The sequence below is a fragment of the Lichenostomus cassidix genome, chromosome 10 (assembly GCF_008360975.1).
Source record: "Lichenostomus cassidix isolate B80296 chromosome 10, HeHo_3.0, whole genome shotgun sequence".
Taxonomy (NCBI): Eukaryota; Metazoa; Chordata; class Aves; order Passeriformes; family Meliphagidae; genus Lichenostomus; species Lichenostomus cassidix.
This window is the reverse complement of record NC_139491.1, coordinates 10,174,415-10,194,129: the sequence shown is the minus strand read 5'-3', so window position 1 is coordinate 10,194,129 and position 19,715 is coordinate 10,174,415. Positions and strand designations below refer to the sequence as shown.

Here is a 19,715-nt window from a genome sequence, read left to right as displayed (position 1 = left end):
AACCACTGGTATACAAATGAATCAGGAATTAAACTTATAAATCTGTGTACAGTCAAGTATGACAAGTTTGAATGAGTAAGATGAGGAAAATCAGAAATAGGATGGAGGAAGGAAAAGATGTGGGAAAAGATGTCCTCTAGAAGAGCACCAGGTTCCACACTATTTGGCTAATTCATGCTGAACTGAGACTGTTTCCGATATAATGAAATCTGAATGGTCGGCATGCCTTGTATTCAGTGCAAATGGGATAATTATTACAAAAATGCTTTCTTGAAACTTCTTATAACCAAACAGTTCTAGGAAGTTTTGCCAGGTTCAGTTATAAAGACAATGGAGACTTTTTATTTCACCCGTTTTGCTAATTCCAGACAATTCTGTGGCTGGATTTTGATGTAAAAGGCATTTAGCAGTCTTAAACGTGGTGACAGAAGGTGAACTAGCTGTGATGAACAGGACCTGCCAAGTTATGCATGAGTGCTTGCAGTGGAATTTACAGTGAGGTTCATCTACTGTCCCAGAAGGTGCACAGGACTGCAACTGTTCAAACCTCAGACCTGTCAAAATACTTTTGTAGGAATTAATGCCATGTTTCATTACAACCTTTACTTTCCTTATGATTGTGGCATTATATCTCTACAGCTTTTTTTCCTTAATGACATATCTTGATGAGCTTACACAGAAAAAAATGATTTCCTAGAATTACTCCAAGCATTTAATGCCATCATGAGGCATATGTATTTTCAATTTTGCATCACCTACTCTACACCTTTCCTTCATGATTACACTGTTAGTAGTAAAAACAGCTATATGAATAATGAAAAAGGAAGCAGCATATTTTCCTGCCGTACAGAGAGATGATCATGTAAATGGAAGCTCTTCTGATAAATAGCGGTGGCAGCAAAAAGAGAAAGAAAATGTTAGAAAAGATGAGGAAAAAAAATTGTGAACAAACCAGGAAATATCCTTGCTTCAGTATACTTGCAGCTGAATGCAGCTCTAGCCTCCCATCTTCAAAAAACAAGAAAAGTATAGTAAAGGACACTGAGGTTTATCAAAGCTTTTTTTTTTTTTTTAATATATAAGCATTGACTGAATAATTTTAAACTTTTCAGCTTGGAAAACAAGAAGCTTAGAGGGTGATACTTTGAAGCTTTGTAAATTCCCTAAACAAGTAAAGAGAAGGTAAATGGAGAATTGAATGTTTTTCATAACTGAAGAACTAATAGAAACACAATGACATTAGCAAGCAGCTTGTAAAAAACAAACAAGGAAGTTTGGGTTTTTTTCCAAAACATTCATTGTTAAATTGAGAAATACCGTACATTGTGGAAGACAGAAGTTTTACAAGGATTCAGAAAAGACCTTTGTGGATACACTAATAGAGTATTAACCTATTTGTAGCTATTCAACATAACAGTCAGATATTTCTTCCACTGTATAACCATTTGTAATCTTTGCTTCTGGGAATCTCAAAAAATACAGCCCAAGAAAAGATTAGTTTGTGTATGTTCTATTTTTACATTCCCCCTAAATAGCCATTTATGGCTACTCTCAGAATCAGGACACTAGACCAGCTTAGTGGTACACTCTGGTCTAATGTAGCACATCTTAGAGGGTATATTTAAATGTAAGCAAGTCTGTCTTGATAGTAATTCTGTGATGGGGTCCAGAATCTCAATGGCAGGGAGTAACACACATGCTGTACATAATGTACAAGCAGATTTGTCATTGTTTATTTAGCACTCTAGCTTCTCAAGGAACTCTCTGGGGATGAACAATGCCAAAACCAGTAAGACGTCCCTGCTTGCAGAGTTGCAGTCTATTCTAAGAAGCCAAAGCAGGGCACATGATTTACAACTTATCCCAGTGAAAAACCAGATGTGAATTTAATCTCTTGATTACATTACATCCTGAATTATTTAATTAATGGATGCCTAACTTATTCCATGAAAAGGTCACAAATGTTGGGAACATCTTACACAGCTTATGTAAGCATGTGTGAGGCAAGGCAGTCTCTTATGTCAGAAAGGAGGAAACAGTAACTAAATCCTTTTATGTAATTTTATTTAATTTCTTTGTTTGATTTTCTATATGTACCATGATCACTGTCTCAATTCAGTCTGAAAATGCTGGTACTATACTCAGTGAACTAATCTTGATGTAGTGCAAAATCAGAAGACTGAGGGGGGGATGGACATTGATGAAGGGGCAGGGAATGTGAAGCCCCTTGTTTCTAGTGGCACGCACATTAGCTTCAGCCAGGCCTGGTAGTCCTCTGCAGATCAAAGTAAAACTGTTGTCTTAAACAGGCAAGAAAAATAGGTTGGGTGGGGTTCTGTGAAATGCCGAAAAAACACAAAGACTTAATGGAAACATTTTAAAATCCAGCTACATGGAAAGGTTTGAAATGTATGTGTAATTTGATCAATGAGGTTCAACCCCTTTTCTTGCTGTTTCATGTCAGTTTTCTTTCCGTAACTGTCCCTGGATTTTCAAGAGAAAAAACACGCAAATTTGCATTTGATTTATAGAACTAAGTGCACTGTTAGCTAGTAGTAAATTAAAACTAACCATTCATTTTTCTTTCAATAGGCCAAGTTGATAGAGTTCAGTCCACTGAGGGCAACTGATGTTAGACTTCCAAGTGGAGCAACGTTTGTTATTGCTAACAGTTGTGTTGAAATGAATAAAGCAGCAACTTCTCATTACAATATTAGGGTAATGGAGTGTCGGCTGGCTACAAAGGTAACGCATGGCTTATGTCAAACTCTAATGAAACCTTCATCTAAATATGTGCTTTTTTCCACTTGTGACCAATTGTGTCTTTAACACCTGGCTAGGTGCTACTCTAAGTATAATTTTTCTTTCCAGAACCAGACACTTCCATCTGCAGGAACAGAACTTTTGCTGAGCTTAATGAAAGTGCAAGGACTGTGTCCTTTTATAGAAGGTTATGTTATTTAGTTCTATTTAATTTATTTTTTATTGTATTTCAGTGGAGGAAATAAGTCTATTTTTCAGAAAAAAATATTCCCAGTTCATAAGATAGACTGTTTCTAATTAAAGCTGAATAATGACATATAATGGAAAGCAACCAGTATAGTCACATGTTTATATGTATATATGGCAATAGCTGTGTGTTTTCTAGGATGTAAAGAACATCCAAGCTAGTAGTTGAAGGCCTGGAAGTAATATTAGAAATGCTGAATAGCAGCATGTTTGTCAGTGTAAAGTTTAAAAACAGGCTTGAATCCAACCCCAGCATTTAGGTTGTCCTGCCAGTTTACAGCTTGAAATTATCTTTAAAATGTATGGAAATTGAACAGGGGAAGTCTAAGTTCTGCTTTAATTCTGGATTTTGTACATTCAGGAATATGTAGATGTGGGGTTTGATTTGAGGTTTTTTTGGGGAAGACAATACATTTTTCTTTGATAAATGAGGAGTAAGCAAAAAGATTCACTGCAGTTATACCCAACATAAGGTGCTGTGTGAAAGAACAGAATATGGGTCACAAAGTCTAGAAGAAAGCTTTGAAAAATGCAGTGTGGAACTCCTTATCACACAACATTTGACCAGTATCTGATCAATATTAAAAAGTACTTTGAACATCTGTTGGCATGATGTTTCTATAAAAAATATTTTTTAATAAGTTTTAGTTAGTGCTAAAAAAGTAGTTGAAGAGATGATTAGACATTGACAACATGTATTATAAAAAAATGTGCTGAGATATTTTTTGAGGAGGGAAGCCAAACTTCAGATGACTTTTAAAATGAGCTTTAAACTCAAGTATAAAAGAAATAGTTGCATTTCAGTTGTATAGAAGATATGGTAAAACAAATAGCACCAATGACCACAGTTAAAGCTGTTGTCACTGAAGTGAATAAGAATTACGCCATTAAGAAAATAAGGATAAGTGTTGTAACGTGCTGCAGATAAGGACCTGTCTATTTGTTCGTTCTGTTGTAACTGATAAATCTCTAATTTAGGATTGCTAATTGACAAAATACATATTTTTCAGGAAGAGTGTCTTTTGGAAATTAATTTTTTTTGCGTAAGGAATAGAGAGCCTTCACAGATTATCTATTTTAAATGGCACTGTACAATGAGTGCATTAAGCTCTGAGAGCTTTTGAAGTTATTGTTCCATATACCAGACTTTGTGAATTGTGACTTGAATCACAGTTTTCTAAATTGCTTTAAATTACTAGTCCTGAAGAAGTAGTAAGGAAACATCTTTTTTTTTTTTTTTTACATTCCTGTTAGCTATGATGCAATCTCTAAAAATGTACTCTTAGCAGATGCTTGATTGTAAGGAGACTAACAACATACACCTGTCTGTTTTTAAACATATGCTACCCAGATGGAAAGCTGCACACACTATAAAAATACATTGAGCCAGGAAAAGACTGTCTTTAGGAAGAGGTCACAGTGGGGTGAAGGAGGGCAGGTATGTAAGTGGAAACAGGGAAGTCTTTTAAGCACCATTAAGCTAATGGAACTATGAACTAACATGCTAGGCCTTGCAATAATGCTTTAAAAGAAACTCGCATTGTAAGTGCCTTAGGATAGGCTTTTCCCCCCTCTTCTGCTTTAGGTAATTCTAGAATTTCATACTGCTTGCAGATAGCTCTGTGTAGGTAAAGATGCCAACCAAACATATCCCTGCTGGCATTAGTGTACAACATTTTGATATCAGTTTGTACTATAGCAAGTGAGCTCTTGATCATCTTGACAAAATTATGTTTCTTAAATTCTGTTCCTTTCCCTTCCCTCCAGAGAGTCATTCTTTTGCTTTTTTCCTTTCCCTTTCTCTATTCTTGTAGCAGCCTTGGAGTGCTCTCCTGCACTCTATTACAGTGTGTTTAAAGACGCTCATGTTCTGCAGAGCACTCAAAATTCCAAAGGAAATGGATTTGTCCCTCATCGTTCTGAGCTCCCACACGGGGGGAAGGATGTGGCACTGGGGACACTGTGCTCTCCCTGTTGGCTGTCAGTGTGCTGTGGGGCCAGCAGTGTCTGCAGCTGCAGAGCCATGAGCAGCTCATGTTTGCTATGTGGGCAGAGATGCTCAGATGGCATTATAGAAATGTACTGTGTAAGAAAGTGATGTTGCTACAGAAGTATTCCTGGACACACTCCTAGTCAGACTTTCTTTTATTTATATTTGTCCCATCATTTACCAAGTATGTTTTCCTCTCAGTTACTTACAGTTCTCCAGTGTGCCTATGTTGAACAATAAAGAATGATAAAACCCACAGATGCTATATTCTGGCAGTTAAGGGCCAGCTGCATGATGTCCACATCTTTAATCCATCTAGTCAGAGATCATCAAGAAACTATCCAACTGTGGGAGCAGTATTGGGATTACTTTCTGTACATTAAAGAGATGGGATTTTTTTTTCCCATTTCTTTTCCATGTCCATTACAATTTAATCTGCTGCAGCTAGAATGTTTTCAAAAACCATTTCTGTTTGCCCATAATATTTTTCCCAGTGCTGTCAGAATCAAAACTCTGCTATAAGCAGGATAGACCTTTCCAGCAAAGCCGTGCCCACTGGCCCAACAGGGTCAGTTTCCATTTGGAACATTTGACCTGTAAAGCCCCAGTGTAGTTGGCTTGTCTGAAATACAGCATCTCCCTTGAAGTACAGAAATGGGAACAGATGTGACAATGCATGTGGCATATTTCTGCAGGGGATAATTTATTTAAAAAGGAAGTACAAAATTTTTCGTTGCCTTATAGAATATTATTGTTTGTAAATTCTAAATTCTGTTTAACATCTGTTTAATAAAGTTCAGGGGATGCCTGAACATTGGGATTTAAAGCATGAGGAAAATAATTTCTGTTCATTTAGCACCTTGAAGCAGATCTAAAAACATGTCATCAACATGCACCAGCGTACAACATGTTTAAGTAAAATGAAGCAGTAATTTTTATTCTAACTTATCAGTAAGTAAGCAAGCTAAAATACAATTACATAAAAGCTGTGGAGTTCTAGGTACTCAGAGCCTGTAGAAAAGGAGGCCAGAAGTGACGTAACTAGTCTTTTACAAAAAAAATTCTCTCGTCCCGATTTCTGCATTAGGCGCTAAACAGTCCTGCTTCTTTCTCTACCACTGAACATATAAAATTGTGTTTTAAATGGCAATAGAGTTATATGATTAGGATTTTGTTTGTTTTGCTCTGCTGAGCTTCTCATAAATCTCAGCAAGTCACTAGATGGCACCAAAAGTAGTTAATTTTTAGATACTGCAATAAAGCAAAACTGGAAGAGCCCCTGCAAAAGCACTTTTGGAGGAGAGTGAGAATCTACACCAGATAGTTGGGAAGCAGAACTTCTGCTTAAATGTCATGCTGTAACTTTGCACAAAACAAAGCAAATAGTTTTCAGACATGTATGTAAATTGCGTGGCTTTTTAAACCCAGGACATTAAATGGCTTTGCAGAATCAAGACATAAATTATTTCAAACCAATCTCAGTCAAAAAAGTACTTACTGAAAAGAGTAAAACACACTGGGTGAAATCTTGGCCTTGTTGATGAGAGGTTTGAATGCTGATTTGTATAGAAAAAGGATTTAATTCCCTGGTCTTGCTGCACTGGTTTAAACTCTTTCCAAACGTGCAAGCTTGATCTAAAAGTTTTAAACCCAATTTAAATGGTGCAGTACAGGAGATACACCAGTGCCTATGACCACAGTAAAATTACATTAGTGTGTACTTGCTAATCTTTGTTTTACTTTGTAATCTGTTGAAATTACAGGTGGTATGTCAATGACCACTGACTATTCTTCTGTAATTCATAACATCAAAATATTTCACCTTATGAGGAAAGCTGCTTTACTCTGCTACTTTCATTAGACACATGGGAGCATCAGCACATATCTCAGCCTTCCAGAGAAAAGCCTGTTGGACATCCTGCCTTTCAGGATTCTGGTGTGTTGTTGAACTAATGCCTGTCAATTGCCAAAACATCACAAAGCAGAATATCATTGCCAGGAATGGGGAAAGCAGATCCATCTATAACTAATTAATATCACAGCAACCCTGTTGGAATGGAACAGATTCTGACCAACATCGTAACATTCCTGTAAAGGCTCAAAAGTCCCTTTAAATTGGATGTTAAAAGAAGGTACTTAAAATTTACTTAAAATTCTAGAGATTGAGAAAGGTTAGAGTTATTCTCCCCACAAATCTTATGACCACTTTCATATTTTTAAGGCTATTACGAGAAAAGCTTTTAATGACAACCTCAAATGTTAATCAGAAAATTCCAGGAGCATATTGGAAACGTCAAACTGATTTTCAAATGTTAGAGCAAATACTAGTAGTATGGAAATAGACTTTTTAAGGACTTTCACTGTAACAACATCATAGCACTTGTATAAACAGTTGTCCAGATGGGATTGTAAAAGGTTAGTAAGTGCTTGAAGTAACAAAATCTGTGGAAGAGAATAAATCACTGATTTGATATCACACAAATAATGCCACTAGGGCTTTTACAGACAGTATCTGATTTGAGGGAAGAATATCTGTCTTTCACAGACCTTTCATAATAAATAAATATAATTATTGACTGCTCTGTAATGATAGAAAGTAGGTTCTGATGGTTCCAATTAAGAAGTGAAAAGAGAAAATGGGACTTAAAGATACTTATGGAAAACTAATAGTTTTAAACAGGAAGGCACAATATTTTCTGTATTTTCTGATTTCTTTTTTTTTTTTTTTTTAACTTTAGCTTCTCTCAAAGTCAAAAGGCCTGGACTGGAAAAAAATGTTGAGACTCCATGATGTGCAAACCAAGCTTGGAGTTAGCCTAGAGGAAATGCTGACCATTGTCGAGGAGGTATTACATCCTGAGCCTTACAGCACAGAGGAAATTTGTAAATGCCTGGGAATTAGCCTGGAGGAGCTCCACTCTCAGATCCTAAGTCAAAACATGCAAGATGGTGAGCATATATGAAATGGTGGGGTTTACTGTACAATGTTTGTATTATGTAAAAATTTTATGCATAATAAGTAGTGCAAGTGGAAGTCTTGCCAGAATACTTGGCTGGAATCTTGGTTGGGAAGTAAAAGAATTGATACCATCATCAACTGATATTTTCATTCTAGCTTGTAACTTAAAATAGAGCAAACCTTTGATTTTGATTGAACTGTTTCTAAAATGATGGAAATAGCAGATCACTTAACTGGTGTTCCAGACCAGCACAGATGGGCTTGTGTTTCTCTTTTCAGATGATAAATACATGATCACTTCCTAAAACATGCAGTGGCCAGCATGTAATCTTTGTCCCTCCTGAGAAAGAAGTTTCTGTCACTATTAATACTTGTTTTTCTTTTAGGAAGATGGTGGTGGAGATGAACAATTTACTATTTAAAGTATTTCCCATGTACTATTGTTTAGGATTATACCATGCAGTCATGGGCATTGTCATGCATGAAATGTATCCTGGATTAATATAGTAGGGTTGCTAATAATACCAAATAATAGAGAATTTATGAAATAATTTTTTTGCTTTGTAACAGGTTTCCAATGGAGATCAGAATCTTTCTGTAAGAACTACACAGAATCCTTCTTCCTTGTTTCCATTCTGTAGCCCTAATACTTGTATTCTTTTGGAGCCAAATTACATCCTTGTCAGTCCTTCCCAAGAACGATTTCAGGAATGTATACATTTGATGTATATAGATCTATAACATATCTATCTATACTGACACTTACTTTAAACAATCTGTCCATCTGGAGTGATTGTCAATTTGATATACTGACCAAGGACCAGGTCCTGAATCTTTAACCTGTTTTGCACCCCAGTGGTATCAGACATTGTGAGACTATCTTAGTGTCTAATTACACTGCCAGAGGATACCAGGATGAAATAAGATATCTTAAGCCAGCTTTTTATCTCCATAGAAAGAGTTTTGATAACTTTGTGCTGTCTGTACATGAGGAATATATGAACCATGTACCTGCACTCTGCAGCATTTTCATGGGAAACTGCAAGGTTGTAAATCTCTTACTCTGTCCCTGTATTCTCCCCTTCATGAAGCAATGCAAGACTATTAACTTACAGATGTTTATACTCCTTATACCTGGTTTATAAAACAAAATTCTACAGTTCTGCAGAATTGAGTTGTTTATACAGGTTATCTTGATTTTTTTCAAAAAACAAAGTCTAGATGAAAAATTTAGACATAAAAGCAATAGAAGAAACTCAAAGGAAATTTTATACTGTAGCTCTGAATACCATTTGCAGATGTTTGCTGAACAGAATCTCTTAAACTTTCATGACTGTGATTTCATTTGATAAGACCAATTAAAAAGGGTTATGCTGAAAGCCTCTTTGCATGTACAATATAAAATTAAATAACAGATTTCTGTAAAACTTACGCAGAAGAAACAAGACAGACACAGAAAGAATCTAAATCTGCTGGGTTTGTTACACACTATACAAATTACTCGTTATGTTGGCTTTGGAACACCAGAGGCTGTTTGAAGAAAATATTTTTCTTACTTCCCCTCTACTTTCCCACTCTATTTTAATGACAATGCCTGGCTTCTTCATGTGAGAGAGAGAAACCATACTGTCAAATAAGTAACCTCTGCAGAGAATTTCAGAGTGTAGTTGAATTTCTTTGTTCAATGTGAGGAACAAACCATAACATTTAGGGAATCTTTTCATGCCCAGGGATCATTACAAATAAGGTTTTGTACTGGCATTGTGTCTCAAGTTTAAGGATCTAAAACTGCTCTGTACATACTAGTTTTGCCTTAAGTCCAGCTTCCCCTCTACTCCTCCCATGACAGTACTGTATCCTTACATAAAGTTTTATCAGTGTGTAAGGATGGCCAGATAAAAACTCCACATGTCAAAGGAACATGGTATGGACCAGCTTTGGTCAAGTCCCAAGCCAGATCTGGAAGCACACAGTAATTCTGCATCCCTTTTATAGGCAAGTATTCAAGGATTTCTGCAGTTCCCCACCATACAGCCCATTCGTTCCCCATGTTTGGAGAAGTAGAGATGGTGTATAAAGCCTCTCTAAACTTCTTGCAGTTGTTCCTTGGCCAATTCAAAATCCTGAGTTTAAAGCTCTCTTGCAAATGTTTACACATGGATTGCACTTGTGGCTTCTGAACATCTCTAGAAAAATAATATTTATTACTTTCTAAGGTGCACTGTGCCATAATTTTGGCTTGGACTTGAGTGCTTCACAGAACATGCAGTGTGTGGTGATTGTGGGACATTAGGTATTTATAAGCTTCACCACAAAAGCATATTCTCCTGTAAAACAGTGTATTCCTTTAACCATGAAATGTTTTTTCTTCTTAAATGAGGTATTTTTAAACCCATTTTTCCTTTTCATGTATAAAATTTTAATCTAATTCTGACATTTAAACCTGAGAATGAAATTGCCGTGGGAGGAGCAGGCATCCATTTTCTGTGTGGATTTGGCTGTTTAACTCCTATTTGTTTTCTGGAGAGAGAATTCTAAATCTGTGCTGTAAATTACATGAGTGGTGCTTGAACAACCTTTCATGGGCATTGATAGTGATCTCAGTGCAGGAACAGCTTCCACATTCCCTGCACTGATGGGTGAAGGGGTCTTGGGTGTTCTGTCAGGGGGATCTGGGGTACAAAAAGCTCTCTCTGTGCATCAGCAGATGCCCTGCATGAACAGAAAATACCTCCAAACTGATAGACCTAAGAGCACTTTCCAGCTTAAGGGTCCAGGTGACTAGTTCAGCCTCACCCTGATCCATATCGTGGAGAAATTTTGGGACATATCATTCCCTTCCACAGAAACAGAGACGTGGCTGTTCCAGGCAGATCCCATACCTGGAGGATGGAGGCTTTTGCGGTGTGCCACAGGTTAGGCACAGGCACTGAATAATTTAGTTGCAAAAGCCTTGCTAAAGCCATCATTCCTCTGGAGGAAAAATCACTTTAAACCAGTAGTTATCATAATCTCAAAACAGGTGTCTGCTAAATGTGTCACCGAATCCAGTGATGACTCGTCCCCTGGTTTATTTTCAGAAAGCCAGATTGCAAACAGTTACTTGAGCAGTCCCAGTAGAGTAACTGTTCCCCACTTCAAGTAGGGGGTTCACAATCTGGCTCAAATTAAAGCCATCTGGCAGCATTTTCTGATACACATTGTGAGCCAGAAACCTTCACCCTCATCATGTTCAATCAGCAGGATGCCTAACAGAGAAGGGTACTATTCCACGTGAGTAATGGTGCTAGAAACTGTCCCCTACACGATTGCGCGTCCGTGAGTTTTTCCGGTTGTAAATTTCTAACAGTCCCATCAGCCATGTGTAGCTCATTAATCTACAGTGAAATGTATCTTTAGAAGCTGCCAAAGCAACTAGAAAAAAATATATAGCCTGGAGAGGTTGGTCTTTAGCTAAAGGTCAGGCAGAATTGTACAGGAAGCCTCTAAAGAAAGGAATCTGCTGAAGTTGAAGTTGTAACAAATAATATGAGTTGCTCAGAAGCCACAACGTTTACTTATACAGAAAAAAAAAATCCTTGAAATTGACTGGACAGGTTTGCACAGTTTTTGTAAAGCTAAAATGAAAAATATGACCATACAGTTGAAAATCCACAGTAAACATTTCTGTTATATTTAGTTAACCCACAATAATTTGGGACTAATAGCCCAGATTTTTGTTTGTTTAGAGATTTTATATGGATTTTGGACATGCTTTCATTAACATTAGTCTGCTGGGTCACAGCAACTTGGAAGGTTCTTGCTGCGGTGCAATCTATTAGTGCCCTGAAAAGTGGCACCATTCTTTCAAGGGCATTTGGTGGTTTGTAAAAGGACTGAATCTGCCTGTTCATGGGTGACCTGACAGAAATGCTCTGCAGGAGCAAAGATCAGAGAGCTCAGAAATAATTTGAAGTGGAAGAAACCAGGCCTTTATTATAGTTTAGTGGATTAGGAAAGTATATTTACATTTTTGGTCTAATTAACTACCTAATCCATACCTTATAGTAGATTTAAGAATACACATGCTTTTAAGAATCTGGCACTAGTTCCCTAAACCCTGTGTTTTATGATCTCCTTTGGGCACCACAGCGGGTGAGACCATATAACCCAGTTCTGTGCAACCCTGCAAGGGTTTCTTTGAGGGCTTCAGCTTATCCTGAATAAGCTGAAGGGATCTGGCTCTTCCAGATCCCTCCAGCCTTGGCGCAGATATAGACTAATCAGGTGTGGGCCCTCTGGTTTTGTTTCTTTTAACTGTGACAGAGTATAGCTTAGGAAATGGGTGGAGCCAATATACAAACTGTGATGTAGCAAACAGATTCCAATACAGATGTTACTTCCGGAAATATCATCTGTACTCTATCTTCTGTTAGGTAGAGAGGGTTTGTTTGGACTACCCATCCAAACAGAAGAGATAGAAGAAGTTTTCTGTATTATCAGAGGCATTTGGTGTTGAAAGCTGAAAATAATGAATGATCAAATTATTTTACAATAAGGCTTACAGAGTACCGAGCTTTTTGCTGTCCTGAAGATAATTTTGCCTGAGAAGAAATCTGCCTGAGAAGAAAGTCAAGCTGTAACAAAAATTTTTTAAAACAAACATAATTTTTTTGAAATAGAATGCTGCCCATTACCGACCAATAGCTGATGTCAGGATCCCAGCCTTTAACCGATACTAATTTGGTAAATGCCCGCAATGGAGTCTGCAAATAACACACAGCCGCTCTCTCCTGCCTGGAAGGAGCGTGTTCCCGTGGAGAGGAAGCTGTGTCAAGGTAGCAAATTCCCCCCTCCACCCAGAGGCTCTCCCGGGAGCCAGCACTGCCCAGGACACAGCTCACATGCCCTGGCTGGCAGCCAGCAGCCCAGCGCCCATTCTGGTTGCCAATTCCTAGCATGATGAGCATAACACAACCCCAGAGGTTTTAAGGTAATCTGGCCAGTAGAGCATTGCTCTACCAAAGGGTGGTCTCCGAATCAATCACAGCCTTTGGCAAGTCTGTGGCCCGACAATTGAAACCAGACATGTTTTCAGTTCATTCTCTGGGTTACTACTGTTCGATGGTGATTTACAAGAGAGTGTGAGCTATGGCAATCTCTCACGCAACTTTAGATATTCCCTAAACGAATGCACATTTAGAAATCTCCTTGCTCTAAAACAATGCCTCAGAAGAAAAGAATATTTAAAGAGAAACCATCCTTAAAAATAGGCCAAGCTGCCTTTCTTCAGTGCTCAAAAATACTGAGACACCACTTTGCAAAACACAGCGCAACGAACTCCAGCAGCAACAAAATCAGAAACCAAAATATGCTCTTCCTGTGTGATACTCTGAAGTCCATGTTTCTGGGGGGCACTCAATTTTCTCATTTCTGTCCTAGTTTGAAATGCTTTCAGAAGGCCTGTTCAAAAGACAAACAGCACAGGGTTTCTCAGTAGCAGGCTGTATTGAATTACAAAATAAATAGGAGCAGAAGCAATATCAGCAGTAGCAGAACATTGCTATGTTAAATGTTTCTGTCTCATTTTAGACTACTTGTGTCTCAGCACTATTTTAAGTTGTGAAATACTCTGGAGAAATAAAAAGGCATTATAAAGGTGCTGATGAAGTTTTAGTCTGTAAGGGTTGCTGCCTGGAGTGTACAATACAAGAGACATCATATTGGACCTAATTTTATTTCCAGTCTTTCAAGGAAGATTTCTACATATCTTTGCAAATGTAGATTGCTGAAAGTGTCAGAAGTGGTTCCAAAACTTGGAAGTCTTCAGAGAACAGCCAAGTAGGAACTCTGTGGGTCTGGGTCAGACAGTGAGTTCTATTTTTAATACAGGGCTGGTCTTGCTTCTCCTTTTACCTCTATTGGAGCGTTTTATCAGCCATTTTAGAAAGCAAGAGAGACCAGGAGCTGAACTGAGAGAGAAACCTCACTCTAAAGGAGAATTTATGTGTAGAAAGAAAATTAAGGATGTTCCAAAGTGTTTAACAAGGATGTGCTGTGCTAAAATAAGGAAACAAAGTGCAGAAGGTACTCCATAGAGAGATTAAAGTTCATTAATATTTACCACCCAAATAGCTCAAATAAACCAATTTAGTCTTCAAGTATGTCATGCATGCTTCTGGTGAACAATACTTCCTTAATAGTAGCCATGGTATTAAAGCAAACAGAACTATATTGGGAGAGGAAAACAATGACTACAGCACAAGCTTGGGAACAGCAGATCAATTCTCAGATATTAGTAGCAAACCAAACCTTCTTGTAAACATGGGTGGCTTGTGGAGTCTTTAACCACAGCCATCTCCTTCCTTTCTATGCCCCATTATTCAGGCTTGGTGGAGGTCTTTACCCTGATGGCCACACAGGTTTGGGCAGCCCCCTGACCCTTCCCAGTGGAATTGCTTTTTTATGTCACAGTAGAAAAAGTTTAGCCAAGTCCTTACACTAGACTTTGATCTTAGTAGGTCAGTACTAATCAGTATCTGACTGGGCTTGGCACCTCTTCACATCCACACAGGCAACACTAATGCTTTGGCAATTAACCTATACCAGAAGTAAACCCTGAAAACCAAAGTGAAAGCACCTGTTCTCTTCACTGTACCTTTAATCCAGTATTACTTACAGTCACAGTGAGCCTGCATTGCTGAGAAAAGAAAAAAAAAAAAAGAAGAAAAAAAGTGGGTGGTGTTTTTTGTGGTTTGTTGTTTGCGTTTTTTTCAAGCAAAAGTCCATCTGCACAGTTCAATAATTGATGCAGATTTGGCCTGGAGCAGCTACACACAAGGCCCTGGGCCAGCAGGTGCTGGCTGACAGCTGTCTGCAGGGCACTGGGGACCCTCCAGGTGTTCTCCTGCTTCTGTTCTGCTGCTGTTTGAAAACCTGAGAGCTTTAGTTTAATGCCCTAATGCTGTCGCTGCCAACCCTTGCACTTCTGCCTTGCCTCTGCAAAGTAAGAGGAGACACCAAGCCTGTTCAGTGGTACAGCAAATAACCAGAGCATGTACATGAAGTTGTCAAAACAAAAAAAAAAAAAGTCCACATTGTATTTTGATAAACTCTAAACATTATTTTTATTAGGGCTTTTGAAGAAGATGTAGGTGAACTTCTGCAAAAGCCTTTTAGCCTAGAGAGTTCTCATATAAAAGATGAATTGCTGAAAAAACAGAATTCTTTTATGTTTTTGTATGTTCCTTTTTGTAGCGAATATTAATGCAGTTTTCTTTTTGTTTAGTTTCTACCTTTAAGTTATACCAGCGTGCAAAGCACGTGTACAGTGAGGCTGCCAGAGTGCTGGAATTCAAGAAGATTTGCAGTGAAGCACCTGCCAACGCACTCCAGCTGCTGGGAGAATTAATGAAGCAGAGCCATATCAGCTGCAGGGAGATGTATGAGTGCAGCTGTCCTGAACTCGATCGGCTGGTCGACATCTGCCTGTAAGTTCTGACCACAAGCAAGAGTAATCGTCTGTGGAGAATACGGTTCGAATTGAGGAGAAAATATGACATCCTTGGCTATTGCAATCTTAAAATGAAAGTATTCTTGTCTCTTATTACAAAATTAATCTCCTGCAGGGACATTACATGGTCAATTGTTTCCCTGCTGACATCTGTGTAATACTTTCAGATGAAAGCTACGGTTTATGGCTTTATTACAGATTTTGTTTTTGGACTGACTCATTGTCACAAGTGTTACGTTAGACTGTTGGCTATTCTTTTTTAAGTTGTAGAAGAAGTCATAAGTGGTTTTCTTAAAGCATCATCTTGTTCTATCTGAACTGTTACTTTTTCCGTATTAGAATTACGGCATCATGGAATGATTTGGGTTGGAAGGGACCTTAAAGATCATGGTGTTCCAACTCTCCTGCCATAGGCAAGGATACCTTGCATCAGACCAGGCTGCACAGAGTCCCATCCAACCTGGCCTTGAACATTTCCAGGGATGGGGCATCCATAACTTCTCTGGGCAACCTATTCCAGTGCCTCACAACTCTCATAGGAAATAATTTCTTTCCAATATCTAATCTATATCTACCTTTTCATGTTTCTTACCCATTTTGGTACTGCTGCTACAGGACTTCCAGGGCATAGGCAAGTTGTTCTACAATCTTAGGTTGTCTTGAAATTATAACAAAGTGCAATGAAATGTTATTTGCATTCTTTTCAATTAAAAAGTAAGTTGTCTAGAGTATCAGATAGGTTGGACAGCATTTCATTGTTTAAAAAATGAGTGTGTTAACTGTTACAGGGGCTGACACTGCTTCTCTCTGTGCTGTCTGAGCTTTCCATCTCTGCCCCAACATTCCCTTTCAGCTGGGATCACTTCCTGAGTTTGGTCACGAGGAAACAGTCTCTCAACTCTAAAGCACATTCCCTGAGTAACATTTTGTCCCTTCTCTTCTCCCACACACAGGTTGTTGTGGTATCAGGCTGTTGATTTCATGACTCAGCTACAGGGGATCTGGTACAATCACATGTTAATACACAAAATAAAAACCAGCACTTAGTACTCACATCCTGCATAGCATTTCACCCCTACCACCGGGTCATGAAACAATGTACACATTTCAGTCCTTCTTAATTTCTATTTTTCTGGTTTTCTATTTAATCATGGGACAGACATGCTAACTTTGATTTAAATTCAGTGCCTATAGAAGGAATTCAGTGGTTGGTGATAATTTTAACAGTGACTTGGGGAAATAAACAGTTGCCCACCTCGGCTCTCCTACCTCTACTCCATCCCTGCCTCTGCCCCAGCCACCCTGTCCCCACTGCTTCCCACAGTCCCATAATGGCTCCTGGTGATGCCACCTTCCTACTTCTGCTCCTGATTGTTCCTACTTCTCCTTGAAGACGGGTGTGCTTAGTTTGGGAAACTCTGCCCTAAGCCAGAGCATTACTGCCCTACCAGTAATGCTCACCTAATGCAGGGTGACACAAGTGTTTGCAGGCCTGAGGTCAAGAAATGTTGTTTCACTGTCTTTTAGAAGCAAGGACCACATCCACTCTCTACATCTTTTCTGTCTTGAAGAAAATAAACAATTTCAATTTGAAGCTAAAAAAAATTAAATAATCAATACCTTACCAGCTGTACTAGTTTTTTTTTTTTTAATTAACTAAGAAATTAGTCTAGCTTAGAATGAAAATATGAAGTTTACAAGCATGCAATTTACCTTAGGCTTTTCTGTTTCTGCACTCATGGATTTTTTAAGTTGCAGTACCCATTTATCAGGTTTGTAAATCAATAGAATACAAAACAGATGATTATTTAGGTGAGTCTGATTTGTTTTGCAGACAAGATGGAATGGCCTCTGAGACAGAAAGCTACAAACCTAAAAACTGAACAGAAGACTTCTGGACATGATAGATTATTTTGCATATGGGACACACATGCTGTTTTGTGACAAAACACAAAGCAGCCTCATAGCCACTGGACAGACCAATTGCAATTGAGCAGAACAAGTTTTGATTCTTCTCTTGGGAGCCAATCCAGAGTGTAACTCACAAGCTGTGTTCAGTTTACTATATCACATATTGATCACATCATGCAATAAGCTGTGACAGTCACTCAGCAGGGCAGTTCCACCAGAGTTATCCCAGCTGCTCAAAGGGAACTGCTGATCTGTGTGTGAGAGGGGAGAACTATCTCCAGGGTCAGCTGAAGACTGAAACTGAGCTCTACTGAATTACCAAAAATCTTGGGCAACAAAGTCTTGATCCCATGCAAGGCATCAGCACTGCCTGTTCTAAGACACCACTGAGAGGACAAGAGCCTTCAAACTTAACTTCTGCATTGTTTTTAGGAACAGTAAGTGCCCAGAGCTGGTGCCTCAGTCAGTGGCATCCAGTGACTGCACTAGGCAGACCTGAGGAGCTTATTCTGACAGGGCCTGTTCTCAGAAGAGCTGGGAGGAAACTGTCCTGCCCTGTGCAGGGGAAAACAAGCAGATACACAGCAGCCAGAACTGCACTGCAGCATGGAGTTACCTGTGCTAAATTCCAGTAAAGCAGTGAGGAGGGCAGTGACTGCCTGTTGCAGCAGGAAGCTCAGCATGGCAGTGGAAATTGTGTTGCCCATTTCTGCTGAGCTCTGTGCTTCTGTGGGGACACAGCTCCAGCCAGCTCAGGCAGGGGGACACTGGCTGGCAGGCAGTAGCAGAGCCACAGCACCAAAAGGAAAGCATTAGGATTTTTCTCAATTAAATTAAAATTCATCAGAGCATTTCAGTTCCAGGAAGCAAAATATAAATAGTAAAGGAAAAAAGTGATTTGTGTGCCCATGTTATGTAAAATTTCTGATTTACCAGCAGAAGACCCCACAGAATATGATGGGCAGAGCTAAGTACCACAGTGGAGTGTCATTCATGTGAAATTATTTGGAATTTATATATTAAAATTATTTCAGCTGGCTTTTATTGTATTCTTTGCACAGAAAAAAGTAAATTGTTTGTTCATTATTCTTTACAGTCTTGTCCCATCAAGAGTATTTCCTAAGAAATGCATCTTTCTTCTCTAGAAGTTTAGTATTAAATCTTTTTCTGATCCAGCAATTAGATTTCTAAAAGTATATAGCTGTTCCAGATGAATGCAGCTTAAGCCAGCACCTAGTTTTTGGGAAAAAAGGTCTTAACTTTTCTCAAGTTGTACATTAAAAACCCTAAAGGACATAAAATCACTAGTCACTCTAGGAAAACTTGGCTGATGTGATTAGAGAAATGGCCAGGAACGACATAAATTACATTCTTTACTTACGATGATATACAGCTGCCCCGTAACTTTCAAAAGCCTTTCCAAAAATACATTCCACAGAATTGCCTGAGTCTGCTGCTGCTCTCTCCTTACAAGGTTTAAACTGTGAAGAATAATCTACATATCCAGATGTTTTCTGTTTTGCCTAGGTCTTTATGTTTTACTGTATAATGTCTGCCAAGAAAGAAAGGGATCCATACTTGCTGTGGTTTGTAGTGCTGAAAACTGTAACCACAAGTTGGTCAGTTGCTTTTATACTTTTTGCAAAGATGGAAGACTTGTACTTTCTCTAACCTACCTCATGTTGTTAGTAGCTGTTTTACCTGTTGGTCTTTTAAAGCAGGTAACACAGCAGATTTACTAAACAATTAAGGGACAAAAAATTGGATGGGAGCTCCTGAATAAGTTAGGCACTCTTGAAAATCTCTCAGTCGTTAGTGTTGCTAACTAGTGTTGCTAACCTAACTTACTTCCATTCTCTTATTCTCCATTTTTGGTGCTATAAATCCTGGTAATTTTTGTATTCCCAGCCATGTCTCTTACATGACAGACAGCTGAATCCTCTCTGACCACTTTTAAAAGATGCAGATTTTTCATTATATCCAGGTGCATTATGGTAGCCAAGACAATTCTGCATTTTATCAAGACTCTTACCATTACCACTGATGATTTTCTTAAAGCTGCAAAGCCTGCAATCATGGCATAATTTGAAATTTCAACAAAGCCAGAAAGGCTTAAAGATGCTATTCAAATGCAAACTAAACTACAAAGCAGAATAAGTATAGTCCTCCCCATTTTTGTATTTAAATCTTATCATGTTAACTCCATGCTTTCTGAAAAGCTACTTCATAATTTTAAGTATTTCAAATTAACAATATTGCTCTGGTTTTTTTCACCTCTTAACAGCACAATTATTTTTAAAATTGACTACTGCCATGTCTTACCTACTGTTTCCATATACCAAACTATGTGATTT

General features: G+C 38.4%; 1 protein-coding gene across 2 annotated transcripts in view; it reads left to right on the top strand.

The window, feature by feature from the left end:
* Positions 1-19,715, top strand: part of GALK2 (galactokinase 2) — a 47,094-nt gene that overhangs the window by 24,427 nt on the left and 2,952 nt on the right. The window contains exons 7-10 of one of the 2 annotated variants that reach the window (XM_085070563.1): positions 2,593-2,745; positions 4,361-4,447; positions 7,738-7,948; positions 15,226-15,427. In XM_085070563.1, coding sequence (XP_084926689.1) covers positions 2,593-2,745; positions 4,361-4,447; positions 7,738-7,948; positions 15,226-15,427 — 653 coding nt within the window. The remainder of the gene's footprint in view (positions 1-2,592; positions 2,746-4,360; positions 4,448-7,737; positions 7,949-15,225; positions 15,428-19,715) is intronic. The other variant, XM_085070564.1, reaches the window with a different exon arrangement.